This window comes from Paralichthys olivaceus, chromosome 12 (genome assembly GCF_024713975.1).
Source record: "Paralichthys olivaceus isolate ysfri-2021 chromosome 12, ASM2471397v2, whole genome shotgun sequence".
Classification (NCBI taxonomy): Eukaryota; Metazoa; Chordata; class Actinopteri; order Pleuronectiformes; family Paralichthyidae; genus Paralichthys; species Paralichthys olivaceus.
In genome coordinates, this window is record NC_091104.1 from 23,749,204 (window position 1) to 23,775,708 (window position 26,505).

The window sequence follows — 26,505 nt, forward strand, 5'->3', positions numbered from 1 at the left end:
CGCCTAACTGAGAGAGAGAGGCAGGAGAGACACTGATGGACAGAGTATGGTTACATATTCTCTTACACATTAATGTGCATACAATAACCACAGAGAGAATGAAGACAGTCAGAAGATCAGCATTTTTAGTGGCTTTCCCTGCAGTAGGTATAAGTGGAAATTGTGTGTATGGTCACTGCAGACACACACAACCATCAACATCTTGTCAGTGGGCTGGACAGGGTTTTTAGGGCACTACATGGTCACGCTGAGCCATAATAATTTGGCTCATGCAGTGTCTATTCTTGTCTTTTCTCATTTGGTAAACAGCCATGCCAATATGGCTGCATATGAACAAAAACAAGGGCCCCATTCTCAGCAGAACTACCGTTCTATGGATCATGCACCTCCTCAGACCAGGTCGAGAAGCACCTGGTCTGAACTTGTTCTCCAGACATTCTCCGAAGCGGCTGTATGCGAGAACCCAAATGTCCAAGTGTGAGCCTCCTTTCTGCAGACTTTCTCCGACCACCCGCCTATTAATGAATCCGGATAATGAACCAATGTGATTACACAGCAGGACAGTCTCCACAGGATTCATTGTGAGTAAGTGGGTGGGTTGATGACATTTCTAACACGTGACAGAAACACAAGTATAAACAACAAGAATACAAACATCTCAGGACTAAAAAACAGTGCCATACACAGAGGACACCATCAAAGATGCTAAGAGAGGTTTTGGTTATAAGGGCCAACATTGGTGTCGATGTGCTGTAAACAAAAACACATTATCTCTGGAGTGGGAATAATGCATTACACCCTGCTCCTGCCTACTCCACCACCCCCTCACCTGAATCCTCCAGAGATTTGCTGTGAACATGTGTGTGAGGCAAACACTGGAGAGAGTCCAAACCCAATTGTGCAGACATTCTCTAGAGTTCATGTCTCAAAAAGACTGCTAACGTCATCACAATATGGAAAGTGTTCTTTGAATATGTAAATGTGAATGTATCTGCTATTGTGTTCAGGGCTTAAAGCAGCTGAGATGCTAAGGGCCAACTGAATGGTTTGACAGTTTAGATTGTTTTCTTTATATTAATTTATTCATTCTGTTATTATTATTATTTTTATTATTATAAGTTGTAAACCTTACATCTTTGCCAACAATTTATGTTTTTCTTATAAATAAACGTGTTGACACAATCATCTGAGGTGAATACAGTTGATTCCGCACACTTATTGTCAGGTTTATGGGGGGTGTGGTAGGTAAAAGGGAAAGGGAAGGACCAAGACGCAGAACTCAATATTTAACAAAAAGTGTCTTTTAACAAAAGAATCTCCAATAAACAAAAGTCACACTCAAAAAACAAAGGAGTGGAACATGGAAGGACAAGAAAAAACTTACGAGGAAACGTGGCGAGAGATGAGATACATGAACATGACGAGAATCAACGAACCAACAACCACATGGGGGAAACACCAAGACTTAAATACACACTTGAACTGATGAGTAACAGGAGACAGGTGGCACAGGACAAACAGGTGAACATGATGAGGGCAGGAAGTCAAGTGGGGAAAACACATCAGGAGCAGGGACTACAAAATAAAACAGGAAACAGAGGAACACTGAACAAACTTAAAACATGAATACAAAACGTAACAAAAACACTGTTGAGACATGAACTGAAAACTCTCTTCATAAACGAGAACAAAATACAATAACCATGACAGGGATGGACACAGGAGAGGCACAGGGTGGAACATACAGGAACGCAGAAGGGAACATGAGAGAACACAGAAAGGAACATGAGAGGAACACAGAGATGAACGTGGCGAGGGACAAAGAGGGGAACACAGGAGAGGGCCACAGAGAGGGACGCAGGAGAACAGGGTGGAACTCAGAGGAACAAGCGAGGGACACAGAAGGAAGATACAAGCAAGGGAAACAGAGGGGACATAGAACAAACTTAAAACATGAATTCCAAACGTTAAAAAAATGCAATTTAAACTAGAACTGAAAACACTCGTTATAAAAGAGGACAAAATACCATAACCACGACAAAATGCAAAACCCGTGACAGAAAATACCAATAATGTGACAAAATACTACCATAACCGTGACACTTATCTCCAAGAGTGAGTGTTTTACAGATGTGTCTCACCTCTAAAGTGAAGGTCACCTGGAAAAAAGCTTCAAGTAAAAAAATTTTATTTATAGTAAATGTTCTTCAAAATAATAAACTGAACAATACCTAAGACATTAAAATGATTAGAATTAGAATTGTTGTCATGGCTAATACATAGAAAGAGGGGTTCACTAGTATTCATTAGCTTCTTCTATTTGTTCATTTTTATGGATATTCTGAAAAGCACAGTGGTTTATCAGTGAAGTTTTCTCAGTTGTCATGGTGATAGCTCCTGAGACACAATAGCTTGGAATTTCTGCGACATGACAAATGTGTTTGGATGTGAGGGGAAATGGGTCAGCAACGAAACACCCTGGTGGCTGAGCCGATACGGCAGGTTTAATTTTACACCATCTCCAACTCAGCAACTCCATCCAATGAGGACGGCCAAGAGATGCGTTTGAAAGCTTTAGAAACAACCTTTAATTTGACATGTTTTCTGCACTGCTCTTTCCAACCTCAATTTAACAATGTACCTTCCCAAATATTATGTTTCTTGTTGAATCAGTGACAACCTCTTATATGACTGAATTATTGAAGAGTAGCTAGTAGGTATATCATCCTGCTGACAACTTGTAAATATGAATTGTTTTAGCTATAACAATAACATGATCTGAATGACTGCCATGTAAAAGCTGCTTCAGGTGCCCGTGCAAAGGCCTTTAGGGGGTGAAAGTTTTGGTTTTTATATAGGCCTAAACTTGAAATTTAAAGGGCATCTAAACCAATGTTATTCCTAAAGGTCAAGTAGTGTTAAGTTTCTGACTGAGAGGTTTGTAAAAGTCAAACATCGCAGCAGGTAAAATCTCTTATAGGGCAAACGGGGAGCAGGCAAAATAATAATAAAAAAAACTGGCTCAGGCAAAGGTCAAGGTAGATAAGAGGAAAACACAGACTGGACCAATACAGCTACAGAGATACCGATCTGACAAAAGATTGAGACAGAGCTGTTGTGTATCCAGAGAAACTGTTGGATGTAGCAGGTGTGCAGGTGGGCGGGCAGGTCATGCAGGTGATGTAGGCAGCAGAAACACTGAGGTAGCAGCATGTACAGAGGGAGAGGTGGGGTCTGAAACCTAATGGAGTACATGTAATGGAGATACATATTTCGAATACAAACTATGTAGTATAGGCCTAAATGTGGCTTTATATATTTAAGAAAGATAAGAAGAAAAAAAAAGTTATTACTTAAACGTAGGGTTACTAATTTGTTTCTAAAACACTAACTTTCCAACAAAAAATGAATTTCTCTGGCCGTCGCCATTTCTAAAAAAATGTTACCAATGATTTTTATTGATCTTTGGTTACTTCTTTGCAGTTCTCACCTGGAACAGTATTAAAATAGCAATAGTTTACAGATTTTCTTAGATTCAATAGTTTTACGAAATATTATTATTGTTAAAAGATGAATATAATCATAATCGTACATAATCGTACAACAATAATGTATGTAATGTCATATATAGCCACTCCTCCATAGGCATTTAAAAAACTTAAAAAATCAGTAGTGGTTGTATCCCACAGGGAAGCTGGTGTACACAAATGATGCTTCATGGCTCCTCAGAAAAGTAATGACCTTAATTTCTAGCCGCTGAACATTAACAACCCCATCAGTCCTTAAAGATATACTGTGGCTGTTTTATGATATAGATTTGTCATGCTGCTTTAGTTTGGTGATTGTGGCGATACTAAAATAGATCAGCCTGTATTTTCATGTCTTAGTCTCCTTCTTCCTCAGAGTGTACAGATCCTGAGACATTTGTTCAAATTTGTTCAGGAATGATGGTGAATCTGCTCATATATTTTTATAGACTGTAGCAAACAGACTGTGTCATCTGGCCCAGTAAATCACCACAGTCCCTGTGGTGGCTGTAGAACTGGCACAAAGATTAACTATTCATAATGGTAGTCTCTCTCTCCCTCTCCCTCTCTCTGGCCTTATTCAAAGTGCTCTAATTAATCAGCCTTAAATAGATGGACAGACCTACATTACTGACACAAGTCTTCATACAATGTGTACTGCTTAACACACTGATTGACACAGAGAGAGAGGAGAGATCATGAATAAAGACAATAAAAATAACTTGTCATAATACATATACTAAGGTTTGTTAAACTTTTTGTGTCAGTGATGCTGTTTGCGCTTCATAATTATAATAAACATTATCATTGCACTTTTCAAAACAGAGTTATATAGTGTTTGATCAGCAAGATAGCACATCAAATAAAAGGACAAAAAAAGTTTGGAGCTACTTCTATTAGCATAAATAAAGTATTGAAAAAATAAAGTAAAACAACTTGAAATTAAATTCTTACTATTGGCTGAAATACATTACCTTTACCTCTATTTTTTTTAAACTATGTCCCTTAAAAAAAGATTTGAATCATATTTTCCACATGACAAGACGCTTAGCTCAGTTAGCAGGGGTTAGTGGCCTCCAGCAGATATTAGGGACATAACTGTGCACCTTAGCGCCATAAAGTGTTTTGGGCTTGTAATCAATGATACAGGCTGAATTTGAGGGTAAGCTGAGGCTAAAGGTAAATCTGACTGGCTTCTGGCTTGTATGGCAGTACTATGAAAGCCATGAGGCCCGCTCAGTAGATCAGACATCATTACCTCTATGCTTTTTAAACACTTTTAAACACTTTCCCTTTTTTTGAACATAGAATAAGATGGACAATATGTAATGTTCCTTCTGCCACACTAATTAATGCCTACTGCCAGTTGATGTAATTGGATGTTAGTGACCACCAGCGGATGCTAGGGACATATCTTCAGTTGTGTACCTTAGCGTCATCAGGTGTTTCGGCCTTTTAATCACAAGAAACCCTCTTCTAAGGCAGGCCCACCACAGGTTGATAAGACCTGGGTGCATATCTCTAGCATCTCCTAACCCAGAGCCATTGGCTGCAGCGTTCTGCAGTTTTTGATGTTTCTTTTATGGTCTTGCTCAGGGCTTGTCCATGGATCCCCGGATCTTTGAACAACATGTTGCAATGAAACCCCTGCAGCCAACCTCCACAAGGCAAACTATTGCTTTCCAGCCTCGTTGCTCTGCCTCAAAGGCCATGTCTACATACCACAGCCTTTTCCTCTCATTCGCTTCATCAACATTATCCTCCCAGGGTACTGTCAATTCTACGAAGTCGACGCCACACAGGGTGTTGGCCCAGACCTCCTCTTCCCTGTTGAACATGGTCCACAATGTCAGCATGCTGGAGTGCTGCTTTGGCTGTTGAGTTGCTACTTTAGTTGTCGATTTCCGTCCTGTTGTCAATGATGGTCCAACAGCCTGTATAGATTTGTCTCATTACTCTGAGAGGGGGTCATCTCCAGCCTTGTTTTAGTACATTTTAACTCCTCTACAAGACTTGAGATAGGCAGATTGAGAATGCTGTGTCCATACAGGCCGAAGTTGCTCAGACATCTTGGGGCTCCTAACCACTTTCTCACATAAGAGTTAATCATTCTTTCCCTGTTCTCAACTTTTGTGATATAATAATAATATAATAATATGATTTTGTGATACTGGAAGTGGCCACATCAGTTAGGGTAGAAAGCCAAACTGTAAGCACCAGAGCTTTAGCTTACCAGGAAGCATGCACTGGTCAATGTTCTTAAGACCTCTGTTGACATCCTGCTACAGCTGCTGGACCTGCTTGCAGTCTTTGATGATTGCATCATAGCATTGTCCAAGTTTTTTTTTAATAGGTTTCTCAGACACTGTTGGAATGGGTTCTCTTTAATGTAGAATCTATGGTCTGATCTCTTACTTTTTGCTTATTGAGATCCTTCTTGATTTTGATGGATTGATCCACATTCTGTTGTGTTCAAATTTCCCTAGCAACAGTCTGGTGCATGGTGCTGTTGTGGTCACGGTTGTCATGTCGCCCATGTAGGCAGATGATTGGTGTTAATCAGACCGCCAACTTTTTTTGCTCGCCATCCATAGTAAACGCTATTGGGGAGATAGTGCAGCCAGCCATGATGCCCATTTCAAGGTGCTGCCATATGGTGGTAAAATCTGGTGTTGTGAAGCAGAATTGCAGATCCTCGTAGTAGGCTTTAATCAAATTTGTGATGGCCTCTGGTACTTGGAAGAAACCGAAAGCTGCCCAGAGGACATTATGTAGTACTGACCAAAATGCATTCACCAGATCAAGGAAGATGACATGTAGATCTCTCTTCTCACTCTTGGTTGATTTAATTTGGTGCCAGATCATGCTAGTGTATTGTAAACATCTAGAGAACCCTGGATTTCCAGCTTTTTGGACCATTGTATCCACCAGCTTGTTTTTCATCAGATAGCTTGTCAGCCTTTGGGCTATGACGCTGAAGATCTTGCCCTCTACGTTGAGGAGACTGATGGGTTGAAATTAGCTGATGTTTGAGGATTCCTCCTCTTTGGGTATCATTACTCCTTCAGCTCTGCGCCAAGCTTTGGACAGTGTTTGCTTCACCCATGCCACTCTCATTAATTGCCACAAGTGTAGAAGGAGCATTTTCGTACACCCTGTACGGGACTACATTCGACCTGGGGCTGATGATGCTCTTGTTCACCTCACTGTGTTCTCCACTTCTTTCCGTTTCCATTTCATAGGGCTCACATCCATTTGGTGTTGTGGCTGCTCAATGGGTGGAATATCAGATGGACAGGCTATCGGATCATGTCTCTTTGGGTCAGTTTGTTCTTTCTTGGCGCTCCTCTACATCCTGCTTTGAGGTCCTCAGGGTTCCTCCCATCTTTGCATTAAAAAGAGATTTCACAAACTTGAATCGGTCTTCAAAGAAACAGGTTCTTGCTCGTTCTTTTCCGAGCTGTTCTTAGGCGCTCTTGATGTTCTCCTGCAGTATGTTAATTCCCCCCTTTTTCTCCTCTGATGCTTTCTTCTGTTGATTTTTAAGCTGCCTCCTCTCTTGTACCAGGCATTCTATTTCCAGCTGCCTTCTGGACTTTGTTTCCATTGTTGGTGTCACTCCAAAATGTTCCACTCCATAGTCATAGATGACGTTACCCATCCTATCAAGTTTTGTCTCAACTGTGACCTTTATCTTTTCCGGGATAGTGCTTAGGTCTGCATTGATGGGCTCCAGTTTTGCTTTTTCTTATGCTCCAGCCCAGTTTACCTGTACCATATATCTTGAATCTTTAATAATCTGTCATTGCACATAAAAAAAGGCAAAGTTAACCCATGAAAAGGTTAAACTAATGGATATTATGGACACTTGGGCTCATTATTTTATTGATTAACTTCAACTCGTTCAACTAATACAGGTACATTTAGCGGATGCAGAAATTGGTCAAAGCTGTGTGTTTCCTGCCCTATCATCTCATTACCAGATGTTAACAATCAACTTGCTGCGTGCAGTAAAGAAACTTTCAGAATTTCAGGTGATTAAATAATAAGCTTACAGAAAATAAATCACTAGAGCTGAGGGGAAACACAGAGTAAGTGGAAAATCTCTGTGGGTTTCTGAGTTCTACTATCATCTACATTTCAAATTACAGATAATTGTTTGATCTATTAATACTAAAATACTGATCATTGGAACAGTGCATATAAGCTGTCTTAATTCAGGGTCTGTATGAGGACCTGGTCTATGCAGCCAATGGTGACTGCATCCTTCACTGGCTGCATAGACCAATTTGGGTGAACCAAAATGAGACGGTCTGATTATCTTATTACGTCACAATCTTGTTCCGCCCTTTACAGCTGTCAACAGCTTAGCAAATGAGCTACAGTCGAAAATGTTCTGTGACGCCAAAATGTCTTCAAATGCTTTTAATGCAGCCTCTGAGGGATACAGACCCCAGAGTGAGACACAGGTATTGACGGTATATGAAGATGGATGATGTGTCTCCACTTTCTCTCACTACCCAAAAACGAAGCAAAATTAGTCCAGATATGAATGCTACCATTTGGAGCCAGAGATTACTCAGTAGCAATCAGAGGATAAAGCTGCAGTAATGGTGTCGAACTGATACAGTAAGATGCTCTGGCTTCGCTTTTTAGGCGGTGTCACATCGACCATCTTTATATCTCTGTGTATAATCTATGGTTAGACAAGGTAGGTAGTCTATAGCAATGAAGTGTAATCCAATCACTGATCTAGCAGCAAGCTCAGTGTAGAACAGGTGTAAACAGCTGAAACATGAATCAAGCCAACATGAGTCACATTCCACCACCAAGTTTAGTCTTTATTTGTACATTAATTCATTTCAGCAAGGCTTAGGAGTACGGCACACAATAAGATTTCACATAAATAATCTGTTTTCACTATGAATTCTCTCAGCTCTTAGTTCTTAATCACCACTAAGCTTTAACAGCGACCAGAGTTAACATGAACAGCAAAAATATTACGCATATGACCTGCCTGATATGAACTGGATTATATAAAAGTCTGTGTGACATAATTTATCCGTAATACATATCACAGTGAAACTAGATGTTCTGCCACAGTTTAATGCAAGTGAAGCTCAAAAGATCACTTACATTGTTAAAAAATACATCCAACCATCAGGATCATCCTCACGTTTAGTTCACTTTAATTCGTTTTATTCACTGATCCCAGAATCCCTTCCAGCAGACATGTAAAGCAGCAGGCTGAGAAACACACATCATTATCCAATAGAAAACATGTTTTTCAAGTGCTACTTGAAAATCCCACACAGGTTACTTGTAATGAACAGTGTCACGTAATCTGCCTTTATAGAATGAGACATAGCAGAGTGTAAATACAGGCAGTGTGAGCCAGGTTTGTCCAGGTAGTTCATCAATGTTCTGCCTGATTTCTACAACAATATTCAAATAAACAGCTACGCGCTCCATACATGATCACGTTATGATGCCATTGTTTGCACAGAGTCACTGAGAAATAGCCTGGTGCTCAACTGTGAGGCTGCAGAAAACTGAATCTGCTGAGCTTGATTATGTTTTATTCCGATCCTTCATAAAGAATCAGAGAGGGGGAGGTATGAGATTGCATCTGGGAAAATGATGTCTCTCATAACACATACACTGCTCTCATGTGAAATGTGCGTGGATGTGTCCAAACTGTGTGGAATGCCAAAGCAACCCATTTGACACTTTCAAAGAAAACTCAGTCTTAATGATATGCAACCTGTGTTTAATATCAGCCTCCCTGATGCCGAAATACCCGGCTGGATTATGACCTGGAATGCTCGAAGTTCCAGATTCACTATATGGCAATTTTCTTTTCTTTTTTAGTTCAGTAATTTGGTTGATTGGCAATGTGTTGGCCCCACTAAAGTAAAAAATGAAACACGATAGATCCTGTCTGATTAGCTCTCTATTAGCTAAACCATGGCAACTGCTAATTCTCCATTCTGATTGGCTGGCAGATGTAAATCAACGGTAACCAGACACACAAGTGTTTGTTTGTTATTCTAAGTTAGAATAAACCAAAAATAAGTCCGGCTAAGCTGAAGAGGTTGAATCACATGTTATTTGTAAAACCAAGCTGAATTTGAATGTGTGGAATACTTGAATAATAATAATCATCATCATCATCATAATAATAATGGAAAAAAATAAATGTAGGTAACGATACTGTGCATGGTACTGTACAGGGCAAAGGCGGGGCAGCTTAAATTTGAGTTTTCATCCAAATGTTTCGCACATTTTTACCAATTATTATTAGAACATGGGCAAAGAAAATGCAACAAACAATACTGTTTACAACAAATGTTTACGAGTTGGCTCATTAACATAAGCAGCAGATGGTGCTTATCCTACCAACAAACCACATGCAATATGTCTTTCTCTCCTTATTTCAAAAGTATTTTAAAAGTCCTAACTATGGGGGTAAGAAAAACATGGACATGTATCAGAGGTTTACTCCTGGATGGATCTTAATGTTTCATGAACCAGTTGATGGTCTGTTTTTAACAGTTATGAATCGGTTGATTAAAGCTGCTCTGTCGATTCTTCTAACCCTAACTCGTAAAAGTTCAAAGGTCAGTGTGAGACACCATGTGAGACTCTTCACAGTAACATTAGCGTAGTGAGTTTAAATCCAAAGTAACATCTCCGACTACACCGACAAGATTTACAGTGCACCGTCAAATCTAAAATATAAGGTTTGGAAGAGATTTGGATTTTGTGGTGGCACAACAAACTTTAACATTCATGTTGCTTTTAGTGTAGAAAGCCTTTGCAAAGTTTAAGAATTGAAATGACGTCTTTCTTTTTCTCATATTTCTCCCCCTAACTAAGTATCTGAGTAAGGCACCTGGGCATGGGTGAGTCAGACAGACTTCACTTCATATTCATAATGTGATAAAGGCCCCAAGTCTTTTTGTCTGTCTGTGCCTTTTCAAGTAATAAACACAATAACATGTAGTTCTACAATTATCCATTATATCTTCCTTTGTTTTCCTGTTCATTAAATACTTAGGATTCCCTGTCCACCTAATGGCTGCTGCACACTAAAGGATTTTCAACTCTTGACCGATTTTAAAATCATGGGAGACCGCAGACAGATTCAACCAATTTTTTAAATCACACACACTGGACAGGCTAGAATGTCAGACAACACACTGTTTGTAGGAAATTATTTCACAGTGATGACTCCAGGGTCTCACGGAAACTCCTGATATTTTCTTCATCAGCTTCAGTTTTTTTTATGGTGGTTGACAAATGACTTTTAAGTGCATTATCGCCACCTTCTGAACTGGAGTGTAGAACACTTGAACGTGACTTCAGATTCAGATTGGGGAGGCTCTGACTCAATCGGTAGCATTAAGGTTATTTTATAAACCCCTCACACCTCAGGATTATTCAGGCAGATAATCGGCACAGAGTGACCTCCAGTCAGGAACACCCCCCAGATTGTCATAAGGGGCAAATTGGGTCTAAAATCAGCCTGATTATATAGTGTGCAGCAGCCTTAACTGGTCGATTCAGCCATGCTAACCTTAAATGATTTGATACTTGTGACTTTCAACATGATTTGAAGTACTTGTTGGATTTTATACTGATATCAAGAAATATACACTGAATGCATTATGACATGAGTAGTAGCCACAAGTAGCCAGAGGCTGTGGTCATTTTCAAACTGAATCAGTTATTAGTTCAGATGTAAATAACACTGACTTTTAAAAAAAGTGAAAAACAAAGATCTGCAGCTTTAAAAACATAGATATGCCAATGAAGCACTTCGTTCCTCTGTGGATGTGCTTGTACATCTGTGCTCAAAAGCACCAGAAATAAATCCATCACTGAACTTGACAGGTGCATTTGGGGTTCTGCCAACAAACGTCATCATTGGGACTAAGGACCGGTGGAGCATGTAAAGCTGCTTAAACAGTTGAAAAAACCCCCCACCCATCTCAAGCCATCAATCTCAATCAATAAATATGGCTGCAGTATCAGAACATAGTCACCTTCCCAATTAAAATCATCACCTTACCTCTCGAAACACTCTAAAGCTGGAAATATGCTGTGCGATTTGAGTTTGAGTTAAGTTGCGTGACTCATTTTAGAGTTGAACCGATTTTTAGCATTGTTGTGCGTCTTTTTTGTCGTACAATATAGAGGGGGATGCAAAGAGTGATCAGATTGTCCTGACCGCTCGTCAGACGGTTGGATGCATTTTTGACATGGCAGGCTCTCTAACATGGCATAAAATAACAGGGAATATAGATTATGGTGAGAAATAATTGTCCAGCAAGAAAGAAAAAAATAGAGTGATAAAGGGGTTCTAACTGCACAGTAACCTGAGGGTAGCTAGTGATCAAATTATAATAATGCATCCTCAAACGTAGATAGCTTTTCTTTCCACGTCTTCCAGTCACCTGCATGTCCATGTGCCGAATACTACTACTTTTTTCGCACAGTGTATGCCCAGCTTAAGACATAATCGACTTGGAGGATGTCAAAATTCAGTTACCTCTCATTAACCATTCTGAAATTCAAGTGCAAATCTGAAATACAAATAAACCTGATGAGGAGCTGATTTGCCTCTCGGCCCATTCTCTTCCCACGCAGCCTTTCATAATGGCATCAAAAAATTGATTATTGCGTAACTGACGACAATGTGTGAACCTTCCACCTTTCCTTTGCTATAATTGTAATAAAGTGATTAATCTGATAGCAGTGTGCACTTTTAAAGGTGATACAAGTATCATTTTAACATCAGTAAATCCTTCTGAGACATTAGTACTTAATAATTACTCAACAACAAGACCACTGCTGGGATGACTGGTAGCTCCACCAGCCTGAAAAATGAGAGTGAGTTGCAAATGTAAAAAAAAATGTCTCCTACATCTTTTATCCTTTTCAGCTTTGCCAAAGATGCAAAAGAGGTACAGATAATTAAGGGAAAATAAATTAAATAAAGTCTTCATTTTGAGAATGCTGGCACTAAAAACACAGAGACAAAGACTAGCAGTCATCTCAGTCATGGTCTCATTGTTAATGGCAGTTGAACTAAGCTACCTAATGTTACACATTGAGCTTCTAAATGACAGTACGGCTGCATTTACAATTAGTAATTGACTGTTTTTATAAAATTAATCTCAAACATTATTATCCACTCCAATCAGGCAAAACGTCCATATATGAAACATAGTGTATAGCATTAGACTGTAAGCATATTGCTAAATTATTACATTCACATTTTTAAATCGAATAGATAAAAGATTTAAGTCAAACTTTATTACTTAATCCTTCAGTTATTTGTTTATGTTTGCACATTCAATGTTCAAAATATATTATCAACACACCGTTAAATACACTGTAAAGTTCAATCTGATTATAAAATACACTATACACTGTAAAGTTTGACCTCGTCGTTTTTTTTAAAGTTAGTTATTTAATTTAATACATGTAGTTAGATCAAGGGTTACAGTCAGGTTACTGTGTGGTGGAGGAAGAAGTGTAATTTGTATAAAGATGAAAGAAAACCAAACTTCTCTCCATCTGTTATCATGACACATTCAACATGTGTTATTGCAACTGAATTATACTGAAATAATGTTTAAAGTGGTCAGACAAAATCATTACCAATTTCCGACGTGCAATTTTTGGGGGTGAATGTTTTTTGGAGGAGTGTGTATCCTGTACAATACATTCAATAGAATAAAAACTCACAGATATAATATGTATTATTTATATATAGAATATGTGAACAGGTAACTAATAAATCAACCCTGTGTTTCAAAAGTTCACTGTTGATAAAACGCATTAGGAATGACACTGCATATCTTACCTAAAATGTTCTTTCAGTGGCCGTATTTCCACACAATCTAAACCTGAAGGGTTCCATGTAGCCTGAGTCTCACACCGTCTCAATTTTAAACTCATCATATACGATAATATTTAAGCTAATCTACGAAAAATGCAACAATTAACTAGTCCTTTATGCAACCTTTATAAGGTCATAAGAAGGCAATGGCAGCAGCTAGATGCAGAAGATACAGGCAAAAAAGCTGTAGTTTTTGAAGCGATCAGTGTCTATAAAACAATTTGAAAATATTTTATACCTTTCTCTCCGATCCAATTCAGCTTCAGGCAATGAAAGCTCTTTCCAAATGGTTGAACCAAAACCATTTACTTCACACGTCAACCAGAGGAAGATGATGAAGGTGAAGATGACGAAGATGATGAAGACGAAGGTGGGGGTCTATGGGTCTCGGTTCCGCCCAGTTCAGAGAACCTTGCCAATGATGATGTCATGTCCTTGTCTTTCTCCTTTTTGCTTCCCGTGCAGACTGACCTCTGGGCTGGTTTAAACTGCCATGTCACTTTCTTGCTTGTGGACGACTGCTCTACAGTTGTTGATGCCTTAACTGGTGAAGTGACATCCTGAGATCCCATGGGAATGCCTGCCGTCGCTGCCACACAAGTGGTAACCCCTGTAATATTTCTTGGTTTGCCATTGTTGTTTCTGTCCTGTTCGGTGAAAAGCTCACTCAGCACTTCAGGTTCAGTGGCTTCTCCAATCATGTCCCAATCAGGCTCTGTGGGCAGCTGCTTGGGTCGTGACACACCAGCAGATTTGTCACCAGCAGCAGAGATTCTGGATGAGCGACAGGGATCGGAGTCGGATTGGTCTGAGTCCCAGTCACTGTCCCCTGCCACTGAACCACAACCAAGCACTGACTCATCAACGGGGCCAGATCCTGAACTCTCCGAGTCTGACTCCCTGGAAAAAAATGACAGATAGAATCTGAGTAAAATATTTACTAAAGCACTTCTGGAGCTGTTCTGTCAAAGATCAACTGTCAAGGTCAACAAAATTTGCTCCAAAAATCTAATTCTCTAAGATAGTGTATCACTGTAGTGGAGACTAAAGCTTATATTGATCAGAAAATGAATCCCCATTATATGATGACTGATGTCATAAGGAATTCGCAAAGAAGTCAGACAATTCTGTCATGCATATGTAGCAAGGTGAATATCATTTATCCACCTCTCATTGTTTTCTGCCTCTTTAATCATCTGGCCATTGCCAGCCAATCATAACTGGTAGAGAGAATACAACTCCTATTGCCATTCTGCATGCGACAGGAGTACTGCTGGTTTGCCTAGATGGCTTCTTTGTTGTGAACCATCTGTGTGTTGCAATGCTGCCACTTTAGCTTCAGCCAGGCTTTATTATTTATCCTTTTCATTTATTAAACCCAAACCAGCCTGTCTGTTTCAAGTTTTGCTATGAGGTGTGCCATGATCAAATTGGTCTTCGAACCGTGTTACATTGGCGGTGCATAATTAATACAGTCTTAAAGCGCAACATGTTAAGAACAATCATATCTTCCTGTTAATCCCTATGTCAATTTAATCTGCAGTATTTTATATTTTTTTTAGTTGGGGTTTCTAATTTATGAAATCCTTTCTTCTTTTGATGTTGGTTGCCTGTTTAGTTTTCTTTGTTTTTATTAGAACAAATTTATTAGAAATCATTACTTTATACAGGACTCGTTTTGAATTTTTGTTCCTTCAACATTTCTTTTCATTGATATTTATTTTTGGTTAGCATTCCTGTCATTCCTGCATGTCACCCCACTAACTGTTTCTGTTTTCACCCCTGGTGGTGATGTCTCCTTCCGGTGCTCCATTTCCTCCATTCAACCCACTGCTTGATTCCCCACTGGGTTGTGTGTATAGTGTGCTATTGACACACGTGTGCTGCTGGGTGACTTCTTTGGGGTACCTCCCTTGACTTAGTATGCCTCCTCTCCACTGGTAAGCCTCAGTACTTGGTCCTAAATCTTTATAGTTTGTGTGTGTGTAGTTTGGCTTTCTTTTAACAGTATGTACATTTCTGCTATTGTAACAAAGGTTATTTTTAGTCGTATACAGAAAATGCACTGCTATTTTAATATATTGTTGGTTACTAACTATGCTTATTTTTGGTAAATTGAACCATGTCTCCTGTCTCTCTCAGTATAAAGAACCTGAATGAGCCTTTTTGAAATCTTGGCACTGATTCTGAGGTATACATTTTACTTGGAACACCAGGGTGGCAGTGTTGCATTTCAGACTACACTGGTTAATGCCCCTTAGTCTAATCTATTTGTATTCTTCCCCTTCACCTTCCACCTCTTGCTGCCACAAAGCTAGATTCGGAAATAATTAAATTAATCTTGAAGCATCTGCAAGACCACGGTAGAGGCCACATCGGAACTGTGACTCTACAGTTTGGTGTGCTCTAGTTTTCTAAAGCCGGGGCGGGAAAAAGCTGCCTACCTGAGTGTGGGTAAGCTTGTGAGGCGGGCATGCGCATGAGAAGAAAACACGAACTCCATCACATTCCCTTGCGAAATAACACTTGCTGATGTTTCAGCAATGCACTCATCTCACCCATTTCAGGAACCTGAGAAGCCACTGCCTGAGGAGCACCCTGGACCCCATACCATATACCAAATGGATTTGGCTGCAATGCTGTTTACCCGTGAAACTCCATCGGCATAGTGTTGAGTAGATAATGAGTGAATTTTAATTTTTCTGTGAATTATCCCTTTAAACTACTTATATATAATAGCACCTAAATAAAAAAAAACTGTACAATGAATTTGTGATGATAACAAATCAAATGATTTTGTATGAAATGGAAGTGCAAATCACATAATGTGATATTAAATTAGGAATCAATCAGATTCAGGAGTTACTTAAAATGTTCCTTCTAACATTGCCTCCCAATCCTGGTCAAGTGTTCTACACCCCTGCTCAACACAGCCTGGACAAAGTCCTGTCTCTTCTTCCTGAGACATCTGATAGGACTTTCTCCAAGGCCTCCCCAAATTTTTGCTCCTTCAGTCCAGTTAGCCTCCTGATAATTAGGCTGCCTCAGAAGTCCCGTCAAATTGACTGTGCATAAAAATGGATGAGATAAAAGTGCCACAATAGAGAAGACAAAGTTTCTTAATCAATGATGTCTGTCATTTTGGGTAGTTCATATCACTTTTATGTATGTATGTGGTATTTTTTTTCAGTAAATTTGGTTTTAATTAGTTGCTATAAATATGGGGAGATATGTTGTGATTGACAGCTGAGACTAACTCGCAATTTAGCGAGCGCATGCATTGGCATAACTTTGACACCATGGCCCCCGTCCACAATCACTATACTGCACTGATTCTGGCTCCCAATGATGTGGAAAAAAGTTTTCTGAAGTTGGGAAATGAAAACCTTGCAGACAGAAACCTCAATTCACATGACCTTAATGAAAAATGGAATGTGTGGAAAAAACATATGGATTACCATGGCAATGATGTGGATGTTGCAGTAGGCTCACATGATTACGAGGGAGCTGGGCCTAAACAGACACTCAATTTAAGCAAAAAAAAAAATTACCAGAATCTCAAAGGGTGGTAGGAATAACGCTTTGTGCGAGAGTGAGGGGCTAAGACCCCTGGAAGGAGTTAAATCACTACTCCATTGTGTCTACAGAAGCCAGATGCTTTGGCATTTGTTTCGGATTATTCCGAATCAAATGCGGGATGAGACCCAAGGAAGAACATTTGTGGATCAAATTATTAAGCCCTGAGGAAGAATCGAGACTTGTGATGACTACATAATTTTTGTTTGTGATATTTAACTATATTCATAAAATGACCTATACTAAAATAATCACATAGCCCATCTGGGAAAACAAGAGGACATAGAAAGAAAGACTGGGCTACCTTACTTGGCTGTCCACCACCCCGAACAGAAGGTGAAATATATTGGTATGTGGCTAAATCAATGAATTATGTGAATTACAAACAATGAAATGTGCCAGGGTTATAGTGAATAAACAAAAAATGCACATACCTGCCACTGTATGATGTGGTTCCTGCAGGGCCGAGCAGTAGGCAAGCTGGAGCAGCCAAATAGACAAAGCTGTCCGTGCACAGAAAATCTCCTTCCTCTGGTTTTTGTGGGGCTAGGTGAGTCAGCTTGGCATCCTGTTCTGGAGTTGACAGGTCTAAGTGTCTTTTCATGCTATTTGAACATAGCTTTGCATCATCAAGTCTTGTTTGTATTGAATCTTGTTTTGAATTATGGGTGGGAAATTCTGTCATTGTAGTGACATCACCCTGGGAGGAAGGTCTTGCAGAAACTGCAAGGTAAACAAAGCTGTCTGATTGGACGAAGGGATCTATATCACCACAGTCCAGACCTGAGGTTCTGATTGGCTTCTGATTGGGATCTAAAAAGTGTTTGAATGGTTTTGAGGGAGACAGAGAAAGAGGAGAGTCACTTCCCATGAGTGTCACTTTTTTCCTAGGTGATATTTCTTGACTTGATGGGTCATTCGGAGCAGACAAGCCCTCAAAGTCTGTATGGTGGATTGAGGACTTCATTATTGAAACTACTCCGATCTTTCTACTTTTCCCCCTCTCCTCATCTCCCTCCATCATTCCACATTCTACATCCTCTTTTTTATTGACAAATCCCTCTATGTCTTCATGTGAGGAGGTGTTGAGGAGTGATGGGTAGCACCACTGTAGCTCTGCACTCTCCTCCCGTCCCCATTCCTTTAGCACTCCATCGTCCACATCTTTCTCCAGTGATGTGCTGCTGCCTAAGTCAGACCCACTGACAGGTTGGTCACTGTCAGAGCCGGCCTCCTCCTGGCTCTGATTGGATAAGGAGAGGAAGACACCACTGGAGTCGGACTCCAGCGTTAAGTTGGAGTCTGGAGAGCTGTCCTCTTTCGTAGAGCTAGAAAAAAGACAAAGCAGTCAAATGACTGCTTTATTCCAATGCGTCTAATAACCTTCTGTGACTTTGACTCTTTCACTACCATTAGTTACCACAACCTGCCATTACCTATTTTTTTTAGATCAAGGCCATTGACTTGTTTCTGACTCTCAGATCCATAGGCCATTTTTAGGTCTAATTTGAATGCCTATACAGATGTCTTGGTGATGGACACATCATGATGAAGACATTGGCTCTCAAATTTGGTTGAAGCCATGTCATGGATTTCATGGGGAGCTAATTGTTATAGTGATCTGCTAAAACCATATTCAGAACAAACTTAGATAAGGTTTCTTTCCCACTGGTCCCACATGGCCAGAACACTCTTTTCATAATGATGACATATGAAAAGCAATGAAACCGCAACACAATGTATTTGGAAGACAAACGCAACAAATGTGTGAATCAACATTTAACACTCCTACCAAATCACCCATATACATACACATACACACACACACACACACACAACTTCAAATGGCAGTGTTCGAATTGATGCAATGTCAGCTGTATTGAAGTGCACTGAATTTAGTAAAAAATCAAATGCTGAAGGAATAGGGAGCTAATTAACGCATTTTGAAAATTACATTAGGACATGAGATTTAGGAGGTTTGAGATGTCATTTCTTGGAACATTTTCCATATAATTGACTCTACTGTCTTTTAATTGTACATTTATATTACCACTGCTATTTTGTTTATTAGTTCATTCACCAGTCAGTTGCAAGAAGTTTAAAAGTAAATGAAAGGACATTTATTTTGTATTTATTTGAAAGTAGATTCCAGGCACAATCTAGTTTAACTATATTAAAAAAAAAAAAAATGAAGAACAGTAAATTCTAAATAAATCAATTAATTAATTCTCAGAAACACAAAGTGTTTGAAATTGTTACCTGCCAAGCTCAATTTCATTGTGGTGACTCAGGCACACACAACATTAATTTTAAATATTCAAATATCATAAAGCTCATACATTAAAAAAAAAAGACCCCCAAAACAAGTGTTATGCAGGATGGGCTCGACTTGAACTGTCTTTGATTAAATCTTGAGAATGTCTTCAGAACTGCCTTGTGCTATGTACATGTATTGAGTCAGGATGTATGTCAGCATGTGGTGGGTCAGTGCTCACGATAACCATGTTCATGGAATTACCTTGTGCCAACAGTGGAAGTCACAGCAGATTGGTTTGACCAGTCAACAGGTCTGTCTGTGTCTGTAGCTGGTGAGGCCATAGTAGTAAGCTCCAAACTGACCTGAGATCTGCTCCCAACTCCTGGAAAAGTGGAACAGGAGACATAATCAGCACATCCCATCATCCATTTCCCATCCAGTTAAGTCTTTCAATATTGACAGCCAGCAAACATCACCACTATGACATGAGCCAATCAGCGAGTTTTATCTTTATGATTTTGAATGGCCAAAACCACAATAGATTTCATCTCTGCATTCGTAGAGATCCAGATTTCTGTGATGTTATCGATAATGATGCAGACGTGGTTCTCCCTTACCTGTCTCATTACTACTTTCTCAAGTTAGCACTTCTGAATTACAGCACTGCCCTAATAATAATGAGGAAAAGATACTAGGTAGTGCGTGGTGATCAGATTACCACGTGGCTTGAAATATAAAAGCTAACGTTTCTTTATTGTCAATATGATATTCAGATTTGGAGTAGGTAAAAAATATTATTCTGTGATTAATCTGATGTGAGGGTTTGTATTTGCATTTCTTTGTGTAATAAAAGTGTGCAGGGATTTGTGGGTAACTTCCCATTGCATCAAATTGTTTGATTAAAATGCACCTCTACAGTTAAAAAGTCATGAACCCTTGTTAAGATGATAATCTACCACTATACCAGTGCTGGGCAAGGCTTCAAACAAACAGCCTCTATTTCTAGCTTCTCAGAATTCAGTATAGCCATTTTCAGACATGTCCGGAGAATTGGCTACAGACTTTATCTGCAGTTTGCCTTTCACACATGCACAGCACAACCAGAGGATCTCTGGACACACAAGCTCACAACAGCAACAAATCCTCGTCATTATTCAGCAGCCGAGTGAAGTAGACAGAGGCAGGTATCGATGTGTGAACTCCACTGCAGAGATCATGTGAACACCCATGTCAGATTTTATCAGTACAAACTCTCTTTAAACATTTGTCAGTGTCTTCTACGTGTGTGTCACCGCTTTTTTACCGGGACATATTTGTTTTCTTTTTTTTTTTTCAGCTCTGCATGTCGCGGGTCAGAAACGTCATCAACCCCCCCCCACACACACACACAATCACACACACTCTCTCGCAGTGAATATAGTGGGGGATCCCCTGCTGTGTTCACACATCTGGATTTCTACAGACTTTATAATAGGAGGCCAGGTGGAGAAAGTCTGCAGAAACTGCAGAGCGTCTCACTTGGACATTTACGTTCACACATGCACCTCCAGAAAAAATACAGATGATCTGTGGAGTTCAGTGCATATCTGAAAACTGAACAATATTGAAATCCAAGAAATATGTACCTGTCATCAGAGCAGCTTTTTCCCTCTGCGGCCCAGGGTGTGTTTGGTACATGTCAGCCCTCTGTGGGTCAGGCAGTGTTTGGTACAGATCCTGGGAGTCCCTGTGGGGCTGAGATAGGTCTAAGTGTTCCAGGTCAGAGTCCAGCTCCCTCGCTCTCCTTTCTAACTCTGTAAGGCTGAGCTCCGAGGCTGCCGAGGAAGGGGGGTGCGATCCCCCAAAGCCAACCGGGGGACGGAGCAGAGGCCAACGCGGCAGAGAACCTGAGAGTGAATCTGTATCACCTTCTCCTCCCGCACCCCCTTTCTCCCAGCCATCATCCCACAATGTGTTGACCACGTCAAGGACATCATCCCAACTCTCCATCCCTCCTTCCTCTCCAAGTGTCCCTCCTTCTCCTTCTTCCAGTTCAACTTCTTCTTTTTGTAATGTAACCACATCCAACTCTTGTTCATGTTGCTCTAGTATTTCAACTTTGATCATTGTATCTCTTCCCACCAACCTTTCAGACATTATTTCTTCATCCTTCTCCTTTCTCACCTCATTAGTTTTCTGTGCAATTACTTGGACTTTTTCTTCCATTCTTCTCATTTCTTGTTTGGTTTCTTCTAATAGCTCCACACTTACTGTAACCTTCTCTTTCCTCTTATCCACTTTGTACTCTTTTTTGTCTTTCTCTTCCCTCCTCTCCTTTTCTGTCTTCTCTTCATTACCCCTCCTGTTCTCCCTTTCAGGCTTCTCCTTACTCTGCTCTCCTTGTTTCTCCTTGCTCCGTGATCTCCTGGGCTCTTCCTGGTCACTGCAGACCCTCCAGTGCTCCAACTTCTGCTCCTTCAAGGAAGCCCTGCCCACCAAACTCGCCACCTGTGCTGAATCTGAATTGGAGGGCTCTTTAAGTGAGCATCGTCCCACAATACTTGTAGAATTAATTACACTTGATAGTGGGTTTTCTGAGAAGTGACCTGTGCGGGGGTGGAGAAGGGCATGGGGGCGTCTCTTCTCCAATGCTGAGAGGACAGAAGGGAGTGGAGGGAGAATAGGGAGGTTGTGGAGTGCTCCACCTTGCCTAACAGTCCTCTTCCTAACCATGATTCGGCGAGGCCAGGTTGACTCAATGCCTTCGGAGGGGCCCTGTGATTCAAGGTCTCCAAGCCCCTTGCTTAGTTTTGGGCTGACCACACCTGGTCGCAGCCCTGTGGCTGTGCCAGGTCGTGTTCTGGAACTAGACTTAGAAGATTTGGATTTCTGGGGTCTGGAACCTTTTTCTGTATCTTTAGATTCAAATTTATCAATTTCCAGAGGCATTTTCTCAGCCTGATCAGAAGGGGCAACTTCAGTTTTATGTGCAGAAACAACACACATATGACCTTTATCCATTGTCATAGCGCTATTCTGGGCATCACTGGCAACCCCAGCCCCAGTATCACTCTTGGTCTCGGTCTCATCTTCAATACCAGCTTCTGGTACTGCCTCTGGTTCAGATGTAAATGCAATCTTAACTTCTGTCTCAAGTTTAGCACTTACTCCAGACTCTGCTTCTGAAGCAACCTCATTATTAACTTTAGCTACAAGTCCAGCTTCTGTTCCAGCCCTGTTCTCCATATGCTTTGAACCAGCCTCAACCCCTGCCTCTTGCCTCATTTCTGGATTAGATCCAGCTCCAACCTCAAATTCACTATCAGGACTGACCCTATCCTCAGTATCTATTTGAGTTGAAGGTACAGCCTCATCAATGACTTCTGGTTTAGACAAACCTCTTCTAGTTCTTTCTCCACTCCTTGGACAGGGGATGGCCCTGTGTCCTTCCTTTACATTTTCTATCTCAACCCCAGATTGCACTTTTCCCTCCAAATTCCTTCCTCCTGGTCTTGTTTTCACTTTGGGACCCATTCTTATATCAGAACCATTTTTAATGCTAGACCTGGATCCTTTATCATATTTGTTCCAGCTTTCAGTTCTGTGATATTCTTGTATCCCAGCCCTGATTTCAGCCTCTGACATGTTAGCAACACTAACTTCACATATTAACCTTGGCCCACACCCAGATTTGCTGTCAACTAACACCATACCAACACTCCCATTGTCAAATTTAGAAACCATTCCCCCTCCTACACCTTCAAGGCCAACCCTTGACCCAGCTCTATTCCTACCCACAGCACCGGTGCCCATTCTGGGGGCAGCATTGGGGGAGGGTGAAGGCGATGGTGATGGCTGGGGAAGCAACAGGGGTGTTGTGTCTAAAACCTGGTCGTGATCTAAAAACACAGAGTCTCTGTCTGAGTGCAGAGGGACTGGTCTGCCATATCCAAAGGTCCCAAAGGTTGATGTTTCCCTCCTCTCCCTTTCTCTCGCTCTCTCCCTCTCCAGTCTGCCCCTCTCCCTCTCTCTTTCCCACTCTCGCTGGGCCCACCCTCGCTCCATCTCCCTTTCTCTCTCCCTCTCCCACTCCCTTTCTCGCTCATTGCGGCCCCATCCTCCTCCCCGATCCCTAAGGTCCTGCTCAAGGTCATGAGCGGACAGTTGGACCAGCGGGGAACGGTAGGGCGATCGTCTAAGCTCATGCGGTGGTGACAACCTAAGACTCTGGGTTTGAGAGTAATGCCTTGGCTGAACAATATGGGGAGGGGAACAGCGCAAACTCTGGGACTGACTGGGGCGAGGTTTGGCAGGAGAGAAAAAGACTGGAGTATGGTAACCTGAAGAAAGTGGAGAGCCAGAGAAGGGGGAAATGAGGGGGGAGGTAAGAGAGGACGACTGGCCACCTGGAGGAGGGTAGTGTCCTGGGTTTAGATATCCACCTCCTCTGTCCATCATTTCAGTTGTAGTAAGTTCAATACATTCAAGGTGTTTTGGAGGTGTCAAGACTTTCCAGGAATGTTGACCATCTCTGCTCTTTGTGCTGTCTCCATGGTGATGGTGGGGGTGATGGTGGTGTTTCTTGGATGAGGAGGAAACTCCTGGTGCTGAGAATGAGGACACAGATGGGGAAACTGATCGGGTAAAATGTCCTGGCGAGTGGCAGCCACCACCATTGACATCATGACCCCCCAGCTTCAATGAATCATAAATGGCTCTTTCATCTAGTCGGCGCACAAATGATGGATTTGGAGTTAAGGAGCGGGGCTGTGGATCAAACATGTCAGCTGGGGACCTGCTAACCCTGAGGGAGCCACTTGCAGAGTAGATAAAATTTGCGTCACCACCAACATCTCGCCGTATGGACCCTCCAGGGTGGTGGTGTTGGCTGTCAATCTGTTGGTTGATGCACATGGTATCATAGATGGATCTCTGGGGTATGTAGCCATCTCCATATCCCCCTTCCACTCCTACATCTCGCCCTCCCACTCTCCCATCCCCAGCTCCATGTTTCTCCAGGCAGCAAGAGCTCTTCCTGAAACACCCTGGACGGCTAAGAGGCTTGCCCATGCTTGGGTGGATGGCTGATGGTGGGAGGGATTGGTGGGAGGCACGTGTGAAGTTTGAAGAGCGAATCGTGAAGTTGTTAATTTCACTAAATCTGAAAATAATTTCTTGAAAAAGGACTTTCAGAATGTGCAAGACACATGGCAGCTGGCTTTGAAGGGGCCATGGAAAAATAAAAGAATTGGAGAAATATTAGAGAGGTCACGACAATCCTGTGATGACAAAAATTCTCCTGTCAGTATCTCCATGTCAAATATGTCCATTTTTTATGTCCGCAAGGTCACTGTTCTTATCTCTTCTTCTGTCCCACTTCAGAGCCAATTAAGTGTTTATCAGGTTGAGGGTAAATTAGTCATCCACAGAGAAACAGAAAATCAGAGCGCAGTGAATGAAGGACTGAATCCAGTCAAAGCGTCTTCGCTTATTCTGGTTGAATTTGTTGATACGTCATCTGTCTGTGGGAAACAAAGCAAAGGGAAAAAGAAATTCACATAAAACAGTTGGAAAAAGTCTGTCACACCAAAGTAAGTGGTTATTAAAATATTTATTATCAGATAATTGTTCATGTAGTCAATGTTGTTGAATGTGCAATTCATTTTAAACATTTCAGTTTTCTGCTTAACTTGTGAAACCAGTTGCATCATGTCCTTTGTGGTTTTGACTGGAGCTTTTCTAAGGTCTGAGAAAATAACCCTCCAATGTCATTAGTATGTAGCCCCCATAGGGTCATGTGATAGAAAAAAAATGTTTTGACAATCAGTGAGAAGAAAACCCCCAATTGCACAAATTAGTAAACTGTGTACGTGGGTTGGCAAACTGTGAATTGAACACATTGTCAAAGAGTGGTTGCCAAACTAGAGGTCAGGAGACAATTAAATAAAATTTCTAAATAGTTAGGCACATTTTTTTTTCAGTTACGAATGTTAGTTAAAATCTAATATGGGGTCATGTGAAGACAATTCACAATCTTTGTACCCACATAATGATGGATTACATTACCTACAGCCTCAGTTGCAGAAGGTCAGTTCACAGCCCCTTAGGAAACACTGTTTTTTTGGGGGGTTGGAGCTAAAAATTGATGGTGATGATAACCCAAGAAAGGGAAGAGGTGCTCTTAATGGCAGATGGCAAAAACATTTGGTGATACATGTCTTTATCTGCAAATATTGTGGGTCATTTTAGCTTCATCTATTTTAATACATTTTATGATGACCTAGGATGATACACTGGGATGCATCAGTTGCAGCTACACTCACATGTTCAATTTGCCAGTGTGTGAACTTGGTTTGTCCACATGCATGGTTTAGAAATCTGCTCTGTATTAGCTTGGATATGGCATGAGACTTTACAATTTAAACAGCGGGTCTGTGTTAGGAACTTGAAATGTGGGTCTTCACAGGCAGACAGAAAGGATCTCAAGAAAAATAACTTTTAGTTAGCAATGCGAGAATTCAGGAAAAAAATGTGGTGGTTGATTTTAAATAGAAAGTGAAAGTCATATAGTTGAGTGAAGTCAATCTGACTCTTGTGACTCCCATAACTTAATGAAGGTGCGTTGTTAAATTGCTGAGTGCCTCTTTAATTTCCATCCAGCAGTGACTGCAGAGCACTTAACAATAACCTGAGAGCAAAAGTAGCTCACAGCTGTCTGAAAATGTAGAAAACCGTCTTCTCAGTCAATTGATTACAATAGTAGCCTAAAATCACTAGAATACTGGACATATACCAAAAACCATCCATCCATTATATATACCTTGTCATTAAATGGCTGCAGGGGACTAGCCATCAATTACAAAATGCCAAACCAATGACCAGCAGGATATCAATAATGCTATAGAGACACACGCGAGAATCACATGGAAATCCAATGGTATGTTTTAAACATTCCTTAGGACTGGTTTCTCTGTTTTTTGTAATTGAGTAGTTAAGCCATCACTTCAAAAACACTGTAGTACAGATGCACTGTGGAAATCCTGAGAAGTGACCTAGAAATTGTAGCCATAGTTGGTTAAACCCTTATGATTCATTTTGTACATGTTAAATCTTAAAACAAATAACATACCAACAGTTTTCCCAAGTGTGACACTTCAGAGTCAAGACAACAGAAAAAAGAAAGAGATGTAGACATGTATTTTTCCCTATAGGACAGGCTTAACACTGAGCTAAATACTAAAGCCCTAGTTTTATAA

The 26,505-nt window shown here is 40.8% G+C and overlaps 1 protein-coding gene across 2 annotated transcripts in view; it reads right to left on the reverse strand.

Moving 5' to 3' along the window:
- LOC138412170 (uncharacterized) overlaps nt 1-26,505 on the reverse strand; it is a 36,669-nt gene that overhangs the window by 8,344 nt on the left and 1,820 nt on the right. Inside the window, exons 2-5 of one of the 2 annotated variants that reach the window (XM_069535250.1) lie at nt 20,896-24,771; nt 19,532-19,652; nt 17,448-18,341; nt 8,343-14,337 (exon numbers count right to left, since the gene is read on the reverse strand). In XM_069535250.1, the coding sequence (XP_069391351.1) occupies nt 13,755-14,337; nt 17,448-18,341; nt 19,532-19,652; nt 20,896-24,319 (5,022 nt within the window). In that variant the 5' untranslated portion in view covers nt 24,320-24,771 and the 3' untranslated portion in view covers nt 8,343-13,754. Of the gene's footprint in view, nt 1-8,342; nt 14,338-17,447; nt 18,342-19,531; nt 19,653-20,895; nt 24,772-26,505 lie in introns of those variants that run through there. The other variant, XM_069535251.1, reaches the window with a different exon arrangement.